We start from the raw sequence: 18,673 nt of genomic DNA, 5'->3' as shown, positions 1-18,673 counted from the left end.
CAACTTATTGAAGTTCTACACACAAAGCAATTTAGAAAATTATACGCTCTAGAGAGTATTGCCGAAAAGCATGGACACACTATATTGAGACTTCCCCCCTACTTTTGTGTTTTCAATCCTATTGAGTTAATTTGGGGACAATTAAAACCAAGTATAAGGCGTTCAAATAAATTTCCTAAATTTGACAAAAAGGTAATTGAGATCATTAAAAAAGAAGTAGCCAATATTACCAAAGTAGACTGGCAGAAAAGAATCGCCAAAGTGATCAAAGTGGAAGAATATTATAAGAAGATTGGGCACTTCCACATTAATGGTGGAAATAAATTTATTATTGAATTGGGCGATGATAGTGACGAAGAAAATACGGAAAAAGGAGAAAATGAGTTAAGTGTATCAGTATTTTAATTGTTGTGTTGTGTAATTCATTTTCCAAGCATAAGTGTACTAATGAAAAGACTCGGTTAAAAAAATATTTTTAGATTTTGTATTTTTAATAAAAAAAAGAGCGGGGACATGCTTGCATTTTGTGCTGAATTTTAAAGTTTTGAACTGTATACCTAAAGTAATTTTAGATCTAACTGTGTTTTTATAAAGTTCTTTTAGTATCAGTAATTCTAACAATAACAAGATTAATTATAAAAGCTATTCTACATCAGTTATTAATGCAAGCATGCGGTAAGAAGGGAGGTCCCTGTGAGGTTAAATGTTATTAAAAAATTGATAAAATTAATTTTAACACATACAATATTATGTCCTGCTTTAACGCTATTTACCTAAGTATAAATAAATATTTTTAACTACATATTTAATTACCAGAAAACACCAGCTGCCGGCCTAATATTAAAGAAGAACAACCCAAAGAAAGCTACAAATCTTACCTATTACACTATATAGATTGCTTGAACTATAAGTTGTATCCATGTTACCGGCCAAACCCGATTTCAGGACAAACTAGTTTGGCCTAGGCCAAACTAGTTTGACCTAACCGCTTTAGGATAAACTAGTATGGCCTAGGCCAAACTAGTTTATCCTATCGCGCGTAGGCCAAACTAGTTTATCCTGATATAAATAAACACACTTCAGGCCAAACTAGTTTGGCCTTATCCTGATATAATAAAGATTCACACTTCAGGATAAACTAGTACGGCCTTCATCTTCTTCTTCTTGTAGTGCCTATCCGATTCGGATGTTGGCGATCATCATGTCAATCTCTACTTTTCACACTGCTGCTCTGAAAATACTTATAGTGGTTGTGTTGAACCACGTACGTAGATTTTTCTAGGTCTTTTTTAGATGCGTCTGTAAATACGATATGATGATTTTTAAAATAATTTTCTGTCTGAATTAAACATCATATATTTCGCGCGCAAAACGCGCGCATAGGGCGCGCGGAACGCGCGCATAATGCTCGCACAACGCGCGCTTTATGCGAGCGTTTTGCCCGCGATATGCGCGCTTTATGCGCACTTTTTGCGCGCCTTATGCGCGCGTTTTGCGCGCGAGAAATATGATGTTTAATTCAGACATAGAAAATTATTTTAAAAATCATCATATCGTATTTATAGACGCATCTAAAAAAGACCTAGAAAAATCTACGTACTTGGTTCAACACAACCACTACAAGTCTTTTCAAAGCAGCATTGTGAAAAGTAGAGATTGCCATGATGGTCTCCAACATCCGAAATGGATAGGCACTACAAGAAGAAGAAGAAGAAGGCCGTACTAGTTTATCCTGAAGTGTGAATCTTTATTATATCAGGATAAACTAGTTTGGCCTGAAGTGTGCGTTTTTATATCAGGATACAATAGTTTGGCCTACGCGCGATAGGATAAACTAGTTTGGCCTAGGCCATACTAGTTTATCCTAAGGCGGTTAGGACAAACTAGTTTGGACTGAAATCGGGTTTGGCCGGTAACATCCATATGGAAAACTTTTTTATTATTAATTTTACGAAAAAAAGATATTCTTCATAAAAAGCTCTGCATGGTCCAAAACCTAAGATTTAACCATCAAATATCAAATTTTTTGAATATTATACGAGGTATGCCAAAAAGTTTGAATTTCACTCAAGAGTAAAGTAGCTTTATTTTTCACAATATTGAAAATTGCTATTATGAAAAGTTGTTTGGAATTAAAAACTATATTCTAGTATGCAATTACATCCTTCTACTTGAAATTTTTTTTTGAAAAATTATGGATAACTAATAGACCTGGATCCCGCGTAAGAAAGAAAAGTTGATTAATAGCAAGCTGAAAATTTGTTAATAGCTAACGGTGTCTAGTCGGACAAACTTTGATGCACGGGAACACTGGAACAGGGGAAGATTTAACTGTGGAGCATGATAAACGTGTCGTCCTGACAAGTTTATGATTGTGAAAAATAGCAAGTTGTTTTTAAGTTTATTCGATAGCCAACGTTATGTAATATATGAGAAAATGTTTGTCCGACAAAAATGTTGGGCATTTTAACGAGTCCGACACGTAGAACATGTCACATCACAGGAATTATGTTGGTGATGAATAGCAGTCTGATTTTTGCATGAGAGTTTAATGAAAGGTTAAAAAAGCAATTGGAAGTTCTGTCCGACAAAATTAATGGGAAGTTTTCGTAGTCGGACATTCTAAACAGGTAAGATATAGACAAAAATGCTGGTGATAAATAGCTTTCCGACAAAGACGAAATTTAATTAAGTAAATTATTCCTTACCAAGAATGACTGTTGTCGGAAAAAAATAAGGGGTAGATTTTGTAGTCGGACAATTTAAAAAAATAATTTTTGAAATTTCAATAATGGGTGATTATTCTATGTCAAAAGTACCTGCAATCAATTACAATCGATATCTTTCGATTTATCTTAACATCGTTTAGATACCTCACTGTAATACATTTATAGTAGATCAGTCAAATTATATTATGGATTGAGTGGTCTAGCTATTTTTGTCTGCCACATGCACGGGATCGCTTGGTTAAAAGAGATAGATAGACCACCTATCGACTTTTTGCACTGTATTCCCTGTCTACCTTTATGTCTATGAATACATTTCCCTTTAAGAAAAACTGTCACTTTTGACAATAATTCATAATAAATTGCAATCGTAACTTAAAATTTAAACTAATCGATTTATTTTGGCAGCAAATTATTTCTAGCCATGTGACATATTAATTACATTATTATTTCATTTGTAGAAAGTTGAGAAAAATTACGTTATATAATTTTAGTAATAATTTATTTAGGTACCCTTTTTCAATCAAGCAAAGCATTATAGCACGAAGAATGATATTCAATAGAATTTTCACAATTATCTGGCAACTGAACCTCATTGAATTGATGACAAAGTATTTTACTAACTTTGTAAAATGTTCGAAAATTACTCAAAAATGTTCCGTTGAATGGTTTCACTTTTAATTTGGCGACTTAAAATTTAATAGACACAAAAACACTCCATAGTTAATATAAATTTTAATTTCCAACACACGTGGCAAACAGAAACTCAGAGACCATGTACTTTCGAATACTACTTTGTATAGCACAAAGTGTCACACTGACAAATGCAGCCTTCTAATACATACTTCTATAATAAGCATAATGTGTCATATTTAAGTCTATTCTTATAAGCACCGAAGTTTTAGACTCTTCACATTTTTCAATGTCGTTTACAGGGTTAAGATTTGATTATGGAAAAAAATGTATACAACGTTTTTTGTAGGAAATTTTCCGTACTTTCTGATGCGCCTAATTAGAAAACCCTAAGAGATTGCTTTCATATGTTCTTTGACATTTTTTATTATCATTTTGAGAATATCTAGAACAAACTCCACTCAAAAAAATAATTGTTTTGCAATATATACATGCATTGATACTTACCTCACTGTTTTTGGAGTGTGCATGTATATATATGCACATGCAAATATGTGAATATAAATAATAATATACAACTAAAATAGCTTTATCAATATGTGACTAAGTCATTCTGAGAAAATGTTTTTTATTTATTTCCTTCGATTTGCCCAAACTTTTTGTCCGACATATAACTTTTTGCGTTACAAAATATAATTTGTACATAAACAAATCAAAATTAGCTTGCTATTTATCACCAACATTTTTGTCTATATCTTACATGTTTAGAATGTCCGACTAGGAAAATTTCCCATTCATTTTGTCCGACAGAACTTCCAATTGCTTTTTTAACCTTTCATTAAACTCTCATGCAAAAATCAGACTGCTATTCATCACCAACATAGTTCCTGTGATGTGACATGTTCTACGTGTCGGACTCGTTAAAATGCCCAACCTTTTTATCGGACAAACATTTTTTTATATATTATATAACGTTGGCTATTGAATAAACTTAAAAACAACTTGCTATTTTTCACCATCATAAACTTGTCAGGACGACACGTTTATCATGCTCCACCGTTAAAACTTCCCCTGTTCCAGTGTTCCCGTGCATCAATGTTTGTCCGACTAGACACCGTTAAGCTATTAACAAATTTTCAGCTTGCTATTAATCAACTTTTTTTTCTTACGCGGGATCCAGGTCTATAACATTATTTTCAGTTTATACGAAAACAAGTGATTCTTAATAAAGAGTTCTGCATGGTCTAAAACCTAAAATACAATCATCTTATGTCAAATTTTATCAATTTTATATGAGGTATGTCAAAAAATATGAATTTCGCTCGAGAGTAAAATACACTTATTTTTCACAATGTCGAAAATTGTTATTATGAAAAGTTATTTAGAATTAAAAACTATGTTTCAGTATGTAATTACATACTTCTAATTGAAATATTGTGAACTATAAAGGTACTTTACTTTTGATCTAAATTTATCTTTTTTGGCATACCTCGTATAAAATTAATAAAGTTTGATATAAGATGGTTGTATTTTAGGTTTTAGACCATCCAGAACTTTTTATTAAGAATCACTTTTTTCGTAAAATTAATAATAAGAGTTATCAGAATTGAAATAACTGAAAATAATGTTAGTTGTCCATAATTTTTCAAAAAAAAAATTTTTTCAATTAGAAGGATGTAATTGCATATTAGAATATAGTTTTTAATTCCAAACAACTTTCATAATAGCAATTTTCAATATTGTGAAAAATAAAGCTACTTTACTCTTGAGTGAAATTCAAACTTTTTGACATACCTCATGTAACATTCATAAAATTTGATATCTGATGGTTGAATCTTGGGTTTTGGACCATGCAGAACTTTTTATAAAGAATAACTTTTTTTCGTCAAATTAACAATAAAAAAGTTTTTCATATGGATATAACTTACAGGGACATACTGTAGATTATACAGGGTGTAAAAAAGAGGCAGGTCAAAAATTAAATTACATATTCTGGGACCAAAAATAGTTTGATTGAGCCTTACTTGCCTTTGTACAAATATGTACATAAAAAAGTTACAGCCCTTTGAAGTTACAAGATGAAAATCGATTTTTGCTGATATATCGAAAACTATTAGAGATTTTTTTATTGAAAATGGACATGTGGCATTCTCATGGCAGGTACACTTAAAAAAAATAACAGTTAAATTTGTGCACCCCATAATAAATGTATGGGGGTTTTATTCCCTTAAACCTCCTGAATTTTTGTGTACGTTCAAATTATATTATTATTGTGGTACCATTTATTAGTTAAACACAATGTTTTTAAAACATTGTGTAAATGTTTTTAAAACTTTTTAGCCTCTTAGTACTTTTTCGATAAGCCAGTTTTTATCGAGATATTTTGAACATTTGTAAAATCCACCACATATTTATAAATGGTGAAGTAAGATTATAGAATATTATTTTCATAATAGTATTACCAGACTCTATAATCTTACTTAACCATTTAAAGATATGTGGTGGATTTTACAAATGTTCAAATTTACACTGTCAAACAACTAATAGAAAAAAGAATGACCAAAAATAGATCCATCCATCTGGCTTTTGTAGATCTTAAGAAGGCATATGACTCGATACCTAGAACTAAACTATGGGAAGCAATGGAAGAGATTGAAGTTCTACGAATATTAATAAAAGCAGTAAAAGCACTCTACAAGAATAACAAAGTAGCTATCAAAACGGCCAATAGAATATGCAGTCCATTTAAGACGACAAAGGGACTACTACAGGGCTGCTCCACATCCCCTACTCTGTTCAAAATATTCCTGGAAAAATCCTGAAACCATGGAAAAGAATGTGCGAAGGAATGGGTATACCAATAAGGAACGAATATCTATATAGGTACCCTAAGTTTTGCTGACGACCAAATAGTGATCGCACAAGACGAAGATGACCTCAGTTTTATGATGAGGAAACTGGAACAGGAATATACAAAGAATGGGATGGAAATAAACCTAAAGAAAACTGAATACCTAACAGCGGGGAATACAAAAATAAAACAGCTAGAAATAGACGAAGGTAAACAAATCAAAGGAACAGACAAGTACAAGTATTTAGGTTTCATAATATCAAACAAAGGAACAACGGAAGAAGATATACAAAATAGACCAGGACAAAGAAGTAGTCTAAGAGCTAGTGAACCCTCTGACTAACGGTCGTCCTGTAAGGCTAGAAATTTGTCTATTGATAATTCATAGCACACCAAGGCTAAAAACCATGACCTGGCAAGCATCAGCCGTGCACGTGTATCTACGAGGTGAATCGAAAAGTGCATAGCTTAGGGGTAAAATAAACTTTCCCCTGTAAAGTTTAAATTTAAGACTGTGTTTCAGTAAGTCATTTAAAAGAAATGTGTACAATGACAGGCGATTCTGAAGAGCATAAGACCTTGCCAGGCGAGGGGAAAGATTAGAGGTTTTTCCTAAAATTATCTTTTTTGCATCGAACAAAGTTCTTTTAGGTTTTTTGAATCATTCCAAACAGAAAAGGTCTTTAGTGATTTTTTTCTTAGGTTAATAGTTTTTGTTATATAAGCGATTAAAAATTTTGAAAATTGCGAAATCGGCCATTTTTAACCCTAAATCGGACATTCAACTAAAAATTTCAATGTTGCCAAGGTAGGTAGATATTCTTTAAACATTGATTGATGAAATCCCGAAGAGTTTTTTGCAATACAATATCGGAAACGTCTTTGTTTTTTAATTGCTAATCAAGCGGGCGCGACACTAGTATAAATGAGGACGTTTGAGTTTGCATAAATTCATTATCTCGAGAATGGGCAAATTTGTAGAGAAATCCTCAGACAGGTCGACTTTTATTTTTAAATTGGCACTTTTTGGCATATACAGTATGTCCCTGTAAGTTGTATCCATATGGAAAACTTTTTTATTATTAATTTTACGAAAAAAGTTATTCTTTATAAAAAGCTCTGCATGGTCCAAAACCTACGATTTAACCATCAAATATCAAATTTTTTTAATATTATACGAGGTATGTCAAAATGTTTGAAATTCACTCAAGAGTAAAGTAGCTTTATTTTTCACAATATTGAAAATTGCTATTATGAAAAGTTGTTTGGAATTAAAAACTATATTCTACTATGCAATTACATCCTTCTAATGGAAATTTTTTTTTGAAAAATTATGGATAACAACATTATTTTTAGTTGGTTCAATTCAGATAACTCTTTTATTATTAATTTTACGAAAAAAAGTGATTCTTAATAAAAAGTTCTGCATGGTCTAAAACCTAAAATACAACCATCTTATGTCAAATTTTATCAATTTTATACGAGGTATGTCAAAAAATATGAATATCGCTCAAGAGTAAAATACGTTTATTTTTCACAATATCGAAAATTGTTATAATGAAAAGTTATTTAGAATTAAAACTATGTTTAAGTATGTAATTACATTCTTCTAATTGAAATATTCTGAACTATAAAGGTGCTTGACTTTTGATCTAAATTTATCTTTTTTGACATACCTCGTATAAAATTGATAAAATTTGACATAAGATGGTTGTATTTTAGGTGCAGAACTTTTTATTAACAATCACTTTATTTCGTAAAATTAATAATAAAAGAGTTATCTGAATTGAAATAACTGAAAATAAGGTTGTTATCCATAATTTTTCAAAAAAAAAAATTTCAATTAGAAGGATGTAATTGCATACTAGAATATAGTTTTTAATTCCAAACAACTTTTCATAATAGCAATTTTCAATATTGTGAAAAATAAAGCTACTTTACTCTCGAGTGAAATTCAAACTTTTTGACATACCTCGTATAATATTAAAAAAATTTGATATTTGATGATTAAATGTTAGGTTTTGGACCATGCAGAGCTTTTTATAAAGAATAACTTTTTTTCGTAAAATTAATAATAAAAAAGTTTTCCATATGGATACAACTTACAGGGACATACTGTATATAATACTAGTGACGTCATCCATCTGGACGTGATGACGTAATCGATGATTTTTTTTAATGAGAGTAGGGGTTGTGTGTAGCGTAGCTCATTTGAAAGGTTATTTAATTCTCTATTCAGTAATATAAACCTTAACATAATTATTTATACAGGGTGTACACACAATTTTTTTCTTTCTTTTGTCTAAATTAATTTAATAAAAAAAATTTTTGTACACTGTATAAATAATTGTTATTGTCTATATTACTGAATAGAAAATTAAATAACCTTTCAAATGAGCTATCAAATAACCCCTACTCTCATTATTTAAAAAAATCATCGATTACGTCATCACGACTAGACGGATGACGTTACTAGTATTATATATATGCCAAAAAGTCCTAATTTAAGAATAAAAATCGACCTGTCTGAGGATTTCTCTTTAAATTTGCCCTTTCTCGAGATAATGAATTTATGGAAACTCAAACGTCCTCACTTATACTACAGTGTCGTGGCCGCTTGATTAGCAATTAAAAAAACAAAGGGGTTTTCGATATTGTATTGCAAAAAACTCTTCGGAATTTCATCAACCAATGTTTAAAGAATATCTACCTACCTTGGCAACATTGAAATTTTTAGTTAAATGTCCGATTTAGGGTTAAAAATGGCCGATTTCGCAATTTTCAAAATTTTTAATCGCTTATATCACAAAAACTATTAACTTAAGAGAACAATCACCAAAGACCTATTCTGTTTGGAATGATTCAAAAAAACTTAAAAAACTTTGTTCGATGCAAAAAAAATAATTTTAGGAAAAACCCATAATCTTTCCCCTCGCCTGGCAAGGTCTTACGCTCTTCAGAATCGCCTGTCATTGTACACGTTTCTTCTAAATGACTTACTCAAACACATTCTTAAATTTAAACTTTACAGGAGAAAGTGTATTTTACCCCCTAAATTTACACTTTTCGATTCACCTGGTAGATACACGTGCACGGCTGATGCCTGCCAGGTCATGGTTTTTAGCCTTGGTGTGCTATGAATTATCACTAGACAAATTTCTAGTCTTACAGGACGACCGTTAGTCGGAGGGTTCACTAGCTCTTAGACTAAAGAGACTGCATACGAAAATTGAACCCGGTACTATGGGATAAGACCACCAGCATAAAAACAAAAAGAGGAATATATAATATAAAAGTATAAAAAGTATTTTGGAATTCCAAGTATGACCCTTAGAGGCGCAGTGAGGTTGAACTGCGAACAACATAAGTGAATTTTTTGGCTAAATATGCCAATATTAGTGTTGTTCTGAAGCTATTTCCTTGTGGCATTTTTATAATTAACTATTTTGATTGGGAAATAAGCCACAATTACATTGAAAAAATAATTTTATTAACGTTTCGACGCCCAAATCGGATGTTGTTGTCAAAATACAAAATATTATTAAATTAAACAAAAACACATTGAGATCTATTCTATCTAAAACTACACCTAACAACGAACAAGAAAGAACAAAGAATTGTATTTATAAAATACCTTGTGAATGCGAACAATCTTATTTAGGTGAAACATTAAGACCATTAAACGTTAGAATAAGTGTGAACATCAGTCTTATATTAAAAATAGAGAATTTGATAGATCTCAAATATGTCAACACGCATGGGATAATGAACATAGAGTTCAGTGGAGAGATTCAAGTATAGTCCTGAAAGCAACATTATAGTAAAAAGAGAAAAATCAAAGAAGCGGCTCTAATTACGCTAAAATTGTGTCGCAAATTCCTCGGTAGAATGCAGTAGGATGTGGTTACCCATACTAAAAGAGGAAGTCAACAGAAAGAAAATATCACGATTAATAAGTCAATAACATATCGAGTTAGTACATATTTTATATTTTAGTATTATTTATATATCTGTGTATTATTAATATTATTTATAATTTAAAATTACATATATATGTATATGTATATTAAAGTCAGAATTTGGTATTAGTTTTGAGAGTAAACTAAATGTTATAAGATCAAATACTTATGATGTCGGGATAACATCACGAGGTTTTTTCCCGGTTTTCCCTCGTGATTTACTATGGAATCTCTAAGGCGAGAATTTTACTGTCACAATTGCATTTGGTTGTCTTTTTAAAGACAGATATGCTATGGTTTTTTTTTGTGGCGGATATTCTTGAGTTGGAGTTGATTTCATGTAATCGAATTCATTTTCAGTAAAGTCGTCCCAGGAGTGAAACTCAAATATTGACAATGTCATTTAAAGTCTTCTACTTTAAAATGTATAATATATGTCTGAATTGCCGATATAAATGAGTCAGATTAAATAAATTATTAGGAGAATTTTTTTACTAAGGAACAACATTTTTGTTTAATTTGGTAATATTTTGTATTTTGACAACAACATCCGATTTGGGCGTCGAAACGTTAATAAAATTATTTTTTCAATGTAATTGTGGCTTATTTCCCAATCAAAATAGTTAATTATGCCAATATTTGCATTAGCTTTAATCTGCCTCAATCAATTCTTGCATTATTGAAAATAAGATAACAACAGAGATAGGTAAGAAATAGACAAAAAAGAACAACACTATACAAAACAATATTTACTATAAATAGTCTAATCATAAGATTGTAATGGTTATTTCATTCATAGGAGATTCTGACCAATAGAAAGCTACAGAAATAAAAATTACAGCGATATTTTTTGATAATATTCCGTCGTCAAGCATTACGTCAGTGACATTAATGACAATTAATGTTTTACAACTTGTCACAAAGAACACCAAGAAAAAGGTTTAGCAAATATTCAGATGAAGATATCAATAAAATATTAGTTAAAATGATTTAAAAAGACAGTTTTATTCATGAAATAATCTCAGCGAATTACACTCCATCTCTAAAATTATTATCGACTTGTTGCCCTCGTGACACTTTCGACATAATTTCACTCCCCTTCGGGTCGTGAAATTAAAACTGTCAAACTGTCACTTGGGAAACAAATCGATAATTTTAGAGAGCTCGTGCCAGTACAACTGAAAATTACATTTTATAAAATAAAACAGTGAGCTGTTATTACAACCGATAGTTGTTTGGCGATTATTGTTTTCCAAATTGAAGGGTGACTTACTGTCCTCTACTGGCCCTAATAGCCAGTATTGGCAAGAGGCAATAGCTTTTATTTGAAAATCTTGAGGGTGGTTTTGTACCCTTAGAATGAAATCAAATTCTGATTGTTTTGTGTGTTTATGTATAGTATGTGTATGTATTATATGTATATGTATTGTGTGTTGTATATCTATTATGTCGTATAATAATTGTTGTCAATGTATCAGCTGTTGTCAAAACGAAACTAAACGTTTTAGCTATAATAGAGCTAACACTTTGTACAGACAACTTATTTTTAACTAATGATTTTTACAAACAAGATTTTTGGATTAGCTATGGGCTCATTATTGTTGTATATTTTTTCAAAAAATAAAGTGATAATAGATATCCCAATATCTTTTTTACGGATATTTGTTATTTTTTACAGTTTTTAATGATTTGGCGTTTGAAAGTTTAACCATTGGTCATAACCATTCATGTATTAAATATTAATATTATATACGTGCTTGTACTTACCTATTGATACATCATGACTATCTTTTTCCTCTGTTTCAGTATTATCTTCCAGTTGCGAGCTGTCATCTACTGTATATACCTCATCAGCTGTAGTATCTTCATCAGCAGTATTTACTTCATCAGCTGTTGTTACCTCTTCATCCTCTGTTCTATCTTCCGTGTCTTCCACACCTACTGGATTTTCATTTTCTGTTTGCTCTTCTTGATCTTCTACTTCATCGAAATTTTCATTTTCTGTTTGGCAAAGTTCTTGTTCTGGAAGATTTCCACCATTGTCATTTTCTTTTTCGCTATTGTTTATGTTTTCTTCAACAGTATCATCTTCTACAGCTGAACTTTCATCCAATATTTTACTGTCATCTTTATCAGATATTTCATTATCGTTCTTATCTTCATCTTGATCTGTAACTTCTTTTTCACTTTCTAGTTCTATTGTGTCATCTTTACGAGAAATTTCATTTTCTGTTGTTTGATCTGTATCTGAGATTGCAAGGTTTATTGTATTTTCCTCATCGGAGTCCTGGTTGTTTTTTCTGCCACATTGATCGACATTATCGTCCTCAGTAATATCTTCTTGGTCTAAGGTTTCGGTATCCATTTGTTCATTTTCTTTAGCTACGCTTTCATTCTCATTATTTTCTACATCATTATCGTCGACTTTCTCTTCTGCTGTATCTAAACTTTCGTTTTGTACATTTTCATCTTCTTTATTTAAACTTTCGCTTTCACTTTTATCTTCTTTATCCGAACTCGCATCATCTACCTTATTTTCACATTTCTCCGAATTTTCATCTACCACCTTTTCCTCAGCATCAATAGGATTTACATCACTATCAGATACTGTTTCGACTTCTCGACTTTCCTCTTCTTGTGGTTCTGTATCCGCTTTTTCGGTGATTTCAGTTCCACTTGAATCTAAAAAAAAACAAAAATTTTTTATAAAACTTGGGTCTTACACGAACTTCGGGGAAATAGAGTATTGGTCAAAAACGGACAGGTTTGGATATATTATAATATGATGAAAAGTTCACAGGACACCGAATAATGATATAATAATAAAACTTAAACACAATAACGAAGAAAACATTTATTTCATTCATTTGTCTTCTATCGATGGCCGTTATCTTACTCTTTGTCACATTAATTTAAATTTTTAGTTGTTGTATTTCTTCTTCCCATACATTTAATAGTTTTTGCATTTTAATAAAACTTAAATACCTAATATAAGATATTAGGCAGTACAATAAATCAAATATATAAAAACAAGCAATTGGACTTCGTAAGTCCTAGGTTTTCACCCGTGACCGGAAATTGAACCGGAACTCTATTTACAGGGTGCGCCAAACCTCTGGTTTTCTTTGATTACGGCTAAATTATGGGATATACAAAAAAATGTTTTTAACAAAATTAATGTATATCGAAGTCGTCTATAATTTAAAATTATTTTTGATTGTACAGGGTGAGTCAGAATGACGGTACGAACCATAGTTGTGTTTTTTTAATGGAACACCCTATATATTAAATCATTTTGAATATATTTTTTAAAAATATTAAGAATTTATATAAGGTATTATAGGCCTAAAGTTAACAATTTTCGAAATATTTACACTTTTATTGAGAAAAATGGTAATATTCAAAGGGCTGTGAATTAGGCTTTCAAGGTAATAAAAATTTAAATGACAAGTTTTTTTAGTATACTGTTATTTTTAAATAAACTAACATATTTGACATATAGCCATAAAATATACTGTATCACTATTTGCAAATACAAAATTTTCTCATTTTTTCTAAATGGGACACCGTGTATATTAGTATTGCCTTTTGTAGTAAATATTACAACCTTTCTTTTGGTATAAGGTTGTATGAACCTAGCATGTTTCGTTTTGTAGATATTTAAAAAAAAAAACTATAGATTTATGTTTTTGCGGATTATTTATTAAGAAATTTTTTTCCAAAAAAATTATTATAATCTGGTTTTAGAAACATACATTAAAATATCAAATATGAAAATAAAAACATAATTAAATATTAAAATAAATCGTATACTAGTACAATTGAATTTAATAACTTAAAATTATTTTACAAAAAATATTTTACCATACTAATGAATGCATAAATTAGTTACTAAATTAAATAAACAACCAAATTTGATATCTACCCTAGTAATTTTTCTACCACAGCAACTTTCCTGTACCAATTTAATTGTTAGTTATATTGTATTTACGAGTAAGATCAGAGATCAGTTAAACTTTTAATTTACCTTTTAAATGTACTTACATCTTGAGAACATAATTATAAAGTATGCTTTGAAACAAATGAATGTTAAATGTATCAGCCAAATTATTTATTAATATAAATAATATTAACTGGTGTCACAAAAGCTGGTAATACTTTCGTAGTTAAAATGTTTGTAACAATTTTTTATACTTTAAATTTTAATTTTTCAACCGAACAATTGGTGGATTGACACCGAACAAATGACATTTGCTTTGGGCGAAACCGTTAGAAATTATTACCAGTTTTTGTGACACGACTACATAGATATTATTTACTTCATAATATACTTCTATAACGTTCATTTGTTTCAAAGCATACTTTATACGTTCTCAATATGTAGGTAAATTAAAAAGTTATTAACTGATCTTACTCGTAAATACAATTTAACTAACAAAGTTACTAGGGTAGAAAAATTTCTAGGGTGGATTTTAAAATTGGTTGTTTAATTTAATAATTAATTTATCCATATTAATTACTTATTAGTATGGTAAAATATTGTTTGTAACATAATTTTAAAGTTATTAAATTCAATTAAGTTGCACTTGCATACGTTTTATTTTAATCTTTAATTACGTTTTTATTTTCATCTTTGATATTTTAGTGTATGTTTCTAAAATCAGATTATAATTATTTTTTGCAAAAAAATTTAATTAAAATTATCGCGGATATAAAATATCCGCGAAACGTAAAATCTATAGTTCTTTTTTAAATATTTACAAAACCAAACATGCTATGTACATACAACCTTATACCTAAAGAAAGGTTGTAATATTTACTACAAAATGCAATACTAATATACAGAGTGTTCCATTTAAAAAAAAATGACAAAATTTTGTAGTTGCAAATAGTGATCACACTGTATATTTTATGGCTATAAGTAAAAGATATTAAGTTATTTAAAAATGATCCTATATTATAAAAACTTTGACCTACCAATTAAATTTTTATGACCTTGGAAACACAATCCACAGCCCTATAAATATTACCATTTTTCTCAATAAAAATGTAAATATTTCAAAAATTATTAACTTTAGGCCTATAACACCTTTTACAAATTTTTCATATTTTTTAAAACTATATTTAAAAATGATTTAATATATAGGGTGTTCCATTTAAAAAAATAAAACTTTGGTTCATACCGCCGTTCTGACTCACCCTGTATAATCGAAAATAATTTTAAATTATAGACGGTTTTGATATACATTAGTTTTTTAAAAATATTTTTTTGTATATCCCATAGTTTACCGGTAATCAAAGAAAACCAGAGGTTTGCGCACCCTGTATATTATATGAACTCTTCGTGTAACTTTGTGTCGATTGATATACGATTTAACTAATTTTGAGTCATTTTTAGCCACTTCCAGTCACAACTTTTTAACCGGAAATAACATTAACACCAGAACTAAATATTCGAGCACGACTTTTAAATACGCGCAAATTGATATATCACGTGTATTTTTCTGCTACTATAATGTGGCACTTCCGATTACAACATTTTTACCGGAAGTGATATAAAAACTAGAAGTATACAGGGTGAGTCATGAGGAACTGTACATACTCCTACCTCGTATAGAGGCCCCTATGGGGAATAACAAATGACCATTAAAAAGTGTCTGCTCCCATTGTTTAATAATATACAGGGCGAGTTTCGCATTTTGACAGAAATTTGTATTCGTCATAATTTTTGAACGGTCAGATCGATGTGTCTCTTATTTTGGTCAATCGTTACACTATTGCCACCTAATCAACTGATTTATTCAAACTAGAAAAAAATCAGGTCCGGCTTTAAAAAAATTAGTTCGTTTGGGTCTTAGAAAAAATTTCACCCTGTATAAGCTTTTTGAAAACTCTAATATGAATTTTACAAATTAGACAAATAGGCAATTAAAATAACATATTTATTTTTTTCCGTACACGATTGCTTAATTTTTTATAAAAAAAATCAAATTTGATTATGAATTAAAAGTTTGGTAAAGTGAACCATATATTTAACAAAATTAACTTTTATTACCAAAATTAATTTTATTTGAACAAATATTTAATTTATGTTACCAGCAATCAACTGATTTATTCAAACAAGAAAAAAATCAGGCCCGGATTTAAAAAATAAGTTCGTTTTGGTCTTAGAAAAAATTTCACCCTCTATACGCTTTTTGAAAAGTCTAATAAGATTTTTACAAACTAGACAAATAGGCAATTAAAATGGCATATTTATTTTTTTGATTAAAAAAAATCCAATTTGACTATGAATAATTAAGTGAACCATAGATTTAAAAAAAATAACTATTATTACAAAAATGAATTTTTTTTGGACAAATATTTAATTTATGTTATCACCCAATCAATTGATTTATTCAAACTAGAAAAAAATCAGGCCCGGATTTAAAAAATTAGTTTGTTTGGGTCTTAGAAAAAATTTCACCTTGTATACGTTTTTTGAAAACTCTAATATGAATTTTACAAATAAGACAAATAGGCAATTAAAATGGCATATTTATTTTTCCCCACACGATTACTTATTTTTTTATTAAAAAATCAAATTTGACTATGCATAAAAAGTTTGGCAAAGTTTTTGCATAGATTTAAAAAAATTAACTTTTTTACAAAAATTAATTTACAAAAACAACGTTTTTCTTAAAATTAAAAGTTTTACCATTTTTTTTTTTCTATAACACGTCTAGATCTAAAACTTCCCATAACACTTCTTTTGGACTCTATAGTTTAACATAGACGTGATCAAATTGATAAATTTTAAATTTTTCCACCTAATTTTTGCGATTTACAGGTTTGCAACTTTTACAAGAAGAAGACTGAAAGTCTACAACAATTTTCATAGTCTTCACAATGGTAAGAGGTATGTGCTGTAAAAATTTCAGAAAAAAAATATTAAAATGGAACAGAGTTGTAGCGAGTTAAACCGTGAGTTCTTTTTTTTTTTCATTTTTAGGTTAAAATTCCGATTTTGACAAATTTGATTTTTTAATAAAAAATTAAGTAATCGTGGGGGGAAGAAAATAAATATGCCATTTTAATTGCCCATTTGTCTTATTTGTAAAATTCATATTAGAGTTTTCAAAAAGCGTATACAGGGTGAAATTTGTTCTAAGACCAAAACGAACTAATTTTTTAAATCCGGACCTGATTTTTCTCTAGTTTGAATAAATCAGTTGATTGGATGGTAACATAAATTACTTATTTGTGCAAAAAAAATTAATTTTTGTAATAAAAGTTATTTTTTTTAAATCTATGGTTCACTTTACCAAACTTTTAATTCATAGTGAAATTTGATTTTTTTATAAAAAATTAAGTAATCGTATGCGGAAAAAAATAAATATGCCATTTTAATTGCCTATTTGTCTAATTTGTAAAATTCATATTAGAGTTTTCAAAAAGCGTATACAGGGTGAAATTTTTTCTAAGACCAAAACGAACTAATTTTTTTAAAGCCGGACCTGATTTTTTTCTAGTTTGAATAAATTAGTTGATTAGGTGGTAATAGTGTAACGATTGGCCAAAATAAGAGACACATCGATCTGACCGTTCAAAAATTATGACGAATACAAATTTCTGTCAAAATGCGAAACTCGCCCTGTATATTATTAAACAATGGGAGCAGACACTTTTTAATGGTCATTTGTTATTCCCCATAGGAGCCTCTATACGAGGTAGGAGTATGTACAGTTCCTCATGACTCACCCTGTATATTTGGTCTCATCTTGGTAAGGCATGTCGAATATATCGCTTGTAGTATTTCGGTGACTTTAAAACAGTACTTTCAGACAGACATGGATAATTGAAGATTTTAATGGTGAAAACAATAAATTAAAATCAGATTATAATTGATTAAAATGTGTGTACGATAAAACACAGCAAATAGAATTAAACAAAAATAATATTATACTCCCGCAATAAAACTTAATAATAAGTTAATGCAGTAAACTGACCCAATTAGTTAGGAATGCCAACAGTATCACAATATAAACATAAGTCAAAATAGTGCAGGAACTAAAATTCGAATTATTTATCTTCTGCGCTTTTTAAGATGGAAAAATAAAGCAAAACAGAGTGGTTTTTATTTTTAAATTATGAATTACTACAAATTTAGCCAAATCAAACTTTGGTATGTATAAGTTCTTGAGATACTGTGTTGCAAACTATTATTTCCTAGAGATCAGTGGACTTACAGGAAATAATAGTTTGCAACACAGTATCTCACAAACTTATACATACCACAGTTTGATTTGGCTAAATTTGTAGCAATTCATAATTTAAAAATAAAAATCGACCTGTTTCGGGATTTATTTCTAAAATAGGATTTCAGGCCCGTGGAAAAACATGATACCGAGTGATAAGAAGTATTCACTTCAGTAACTACTTTTATTTGTGAATGTTACTTTTTAATTTTCTTATATATTATATTTTATTGTCTATATACGCAATACAGCAATACGATAAATAAT

General features: G+C 29.6%; 1 protein-coding gene across 2 annotated transcripts in view; it reads right to left on the bottom strand.

Annotated features, from left to right (window-relative positions):
- Positions 1-18,673, bottom strand: part of LOC114332677 (glutamic acid-rich protein) — a 70,676-nt gene that overhangs the window by 9,464 nt on the left and 42,539 nt on the right. For both annotated transcript variants that reach the window (XM_028282506.2, XM_028282505.2), the window contains exon 6: positions 11,937-12,851. In XM_028282506.2, coding sequence (XP_028138307.1) covers positions 11,937-12,851 — 915 coding nt within the window. The remainder of the gene's footprint in view (positions 1-11,936; positions 12,852-18,673) is intronic.

The sequence above is a fragment of the Diabrotica virgifera genome, chromosome 1, assembly GCF_917563875.1.
Source record: "Diabrotica virgifera virgifera chromosome 1, PGI_DIABVI_V3a".
Classification (NCBI taxonomy): domain Eukaryota; kingdom Metazoa; phylum Arthropoda; class Insecta; order Coleoptera; family Chrysomelidae; genus Diabrotica; species Diabrotica virgifera.
This window is presented reverse-complemented; position numbering and strand designations above follow the sequence as displayed.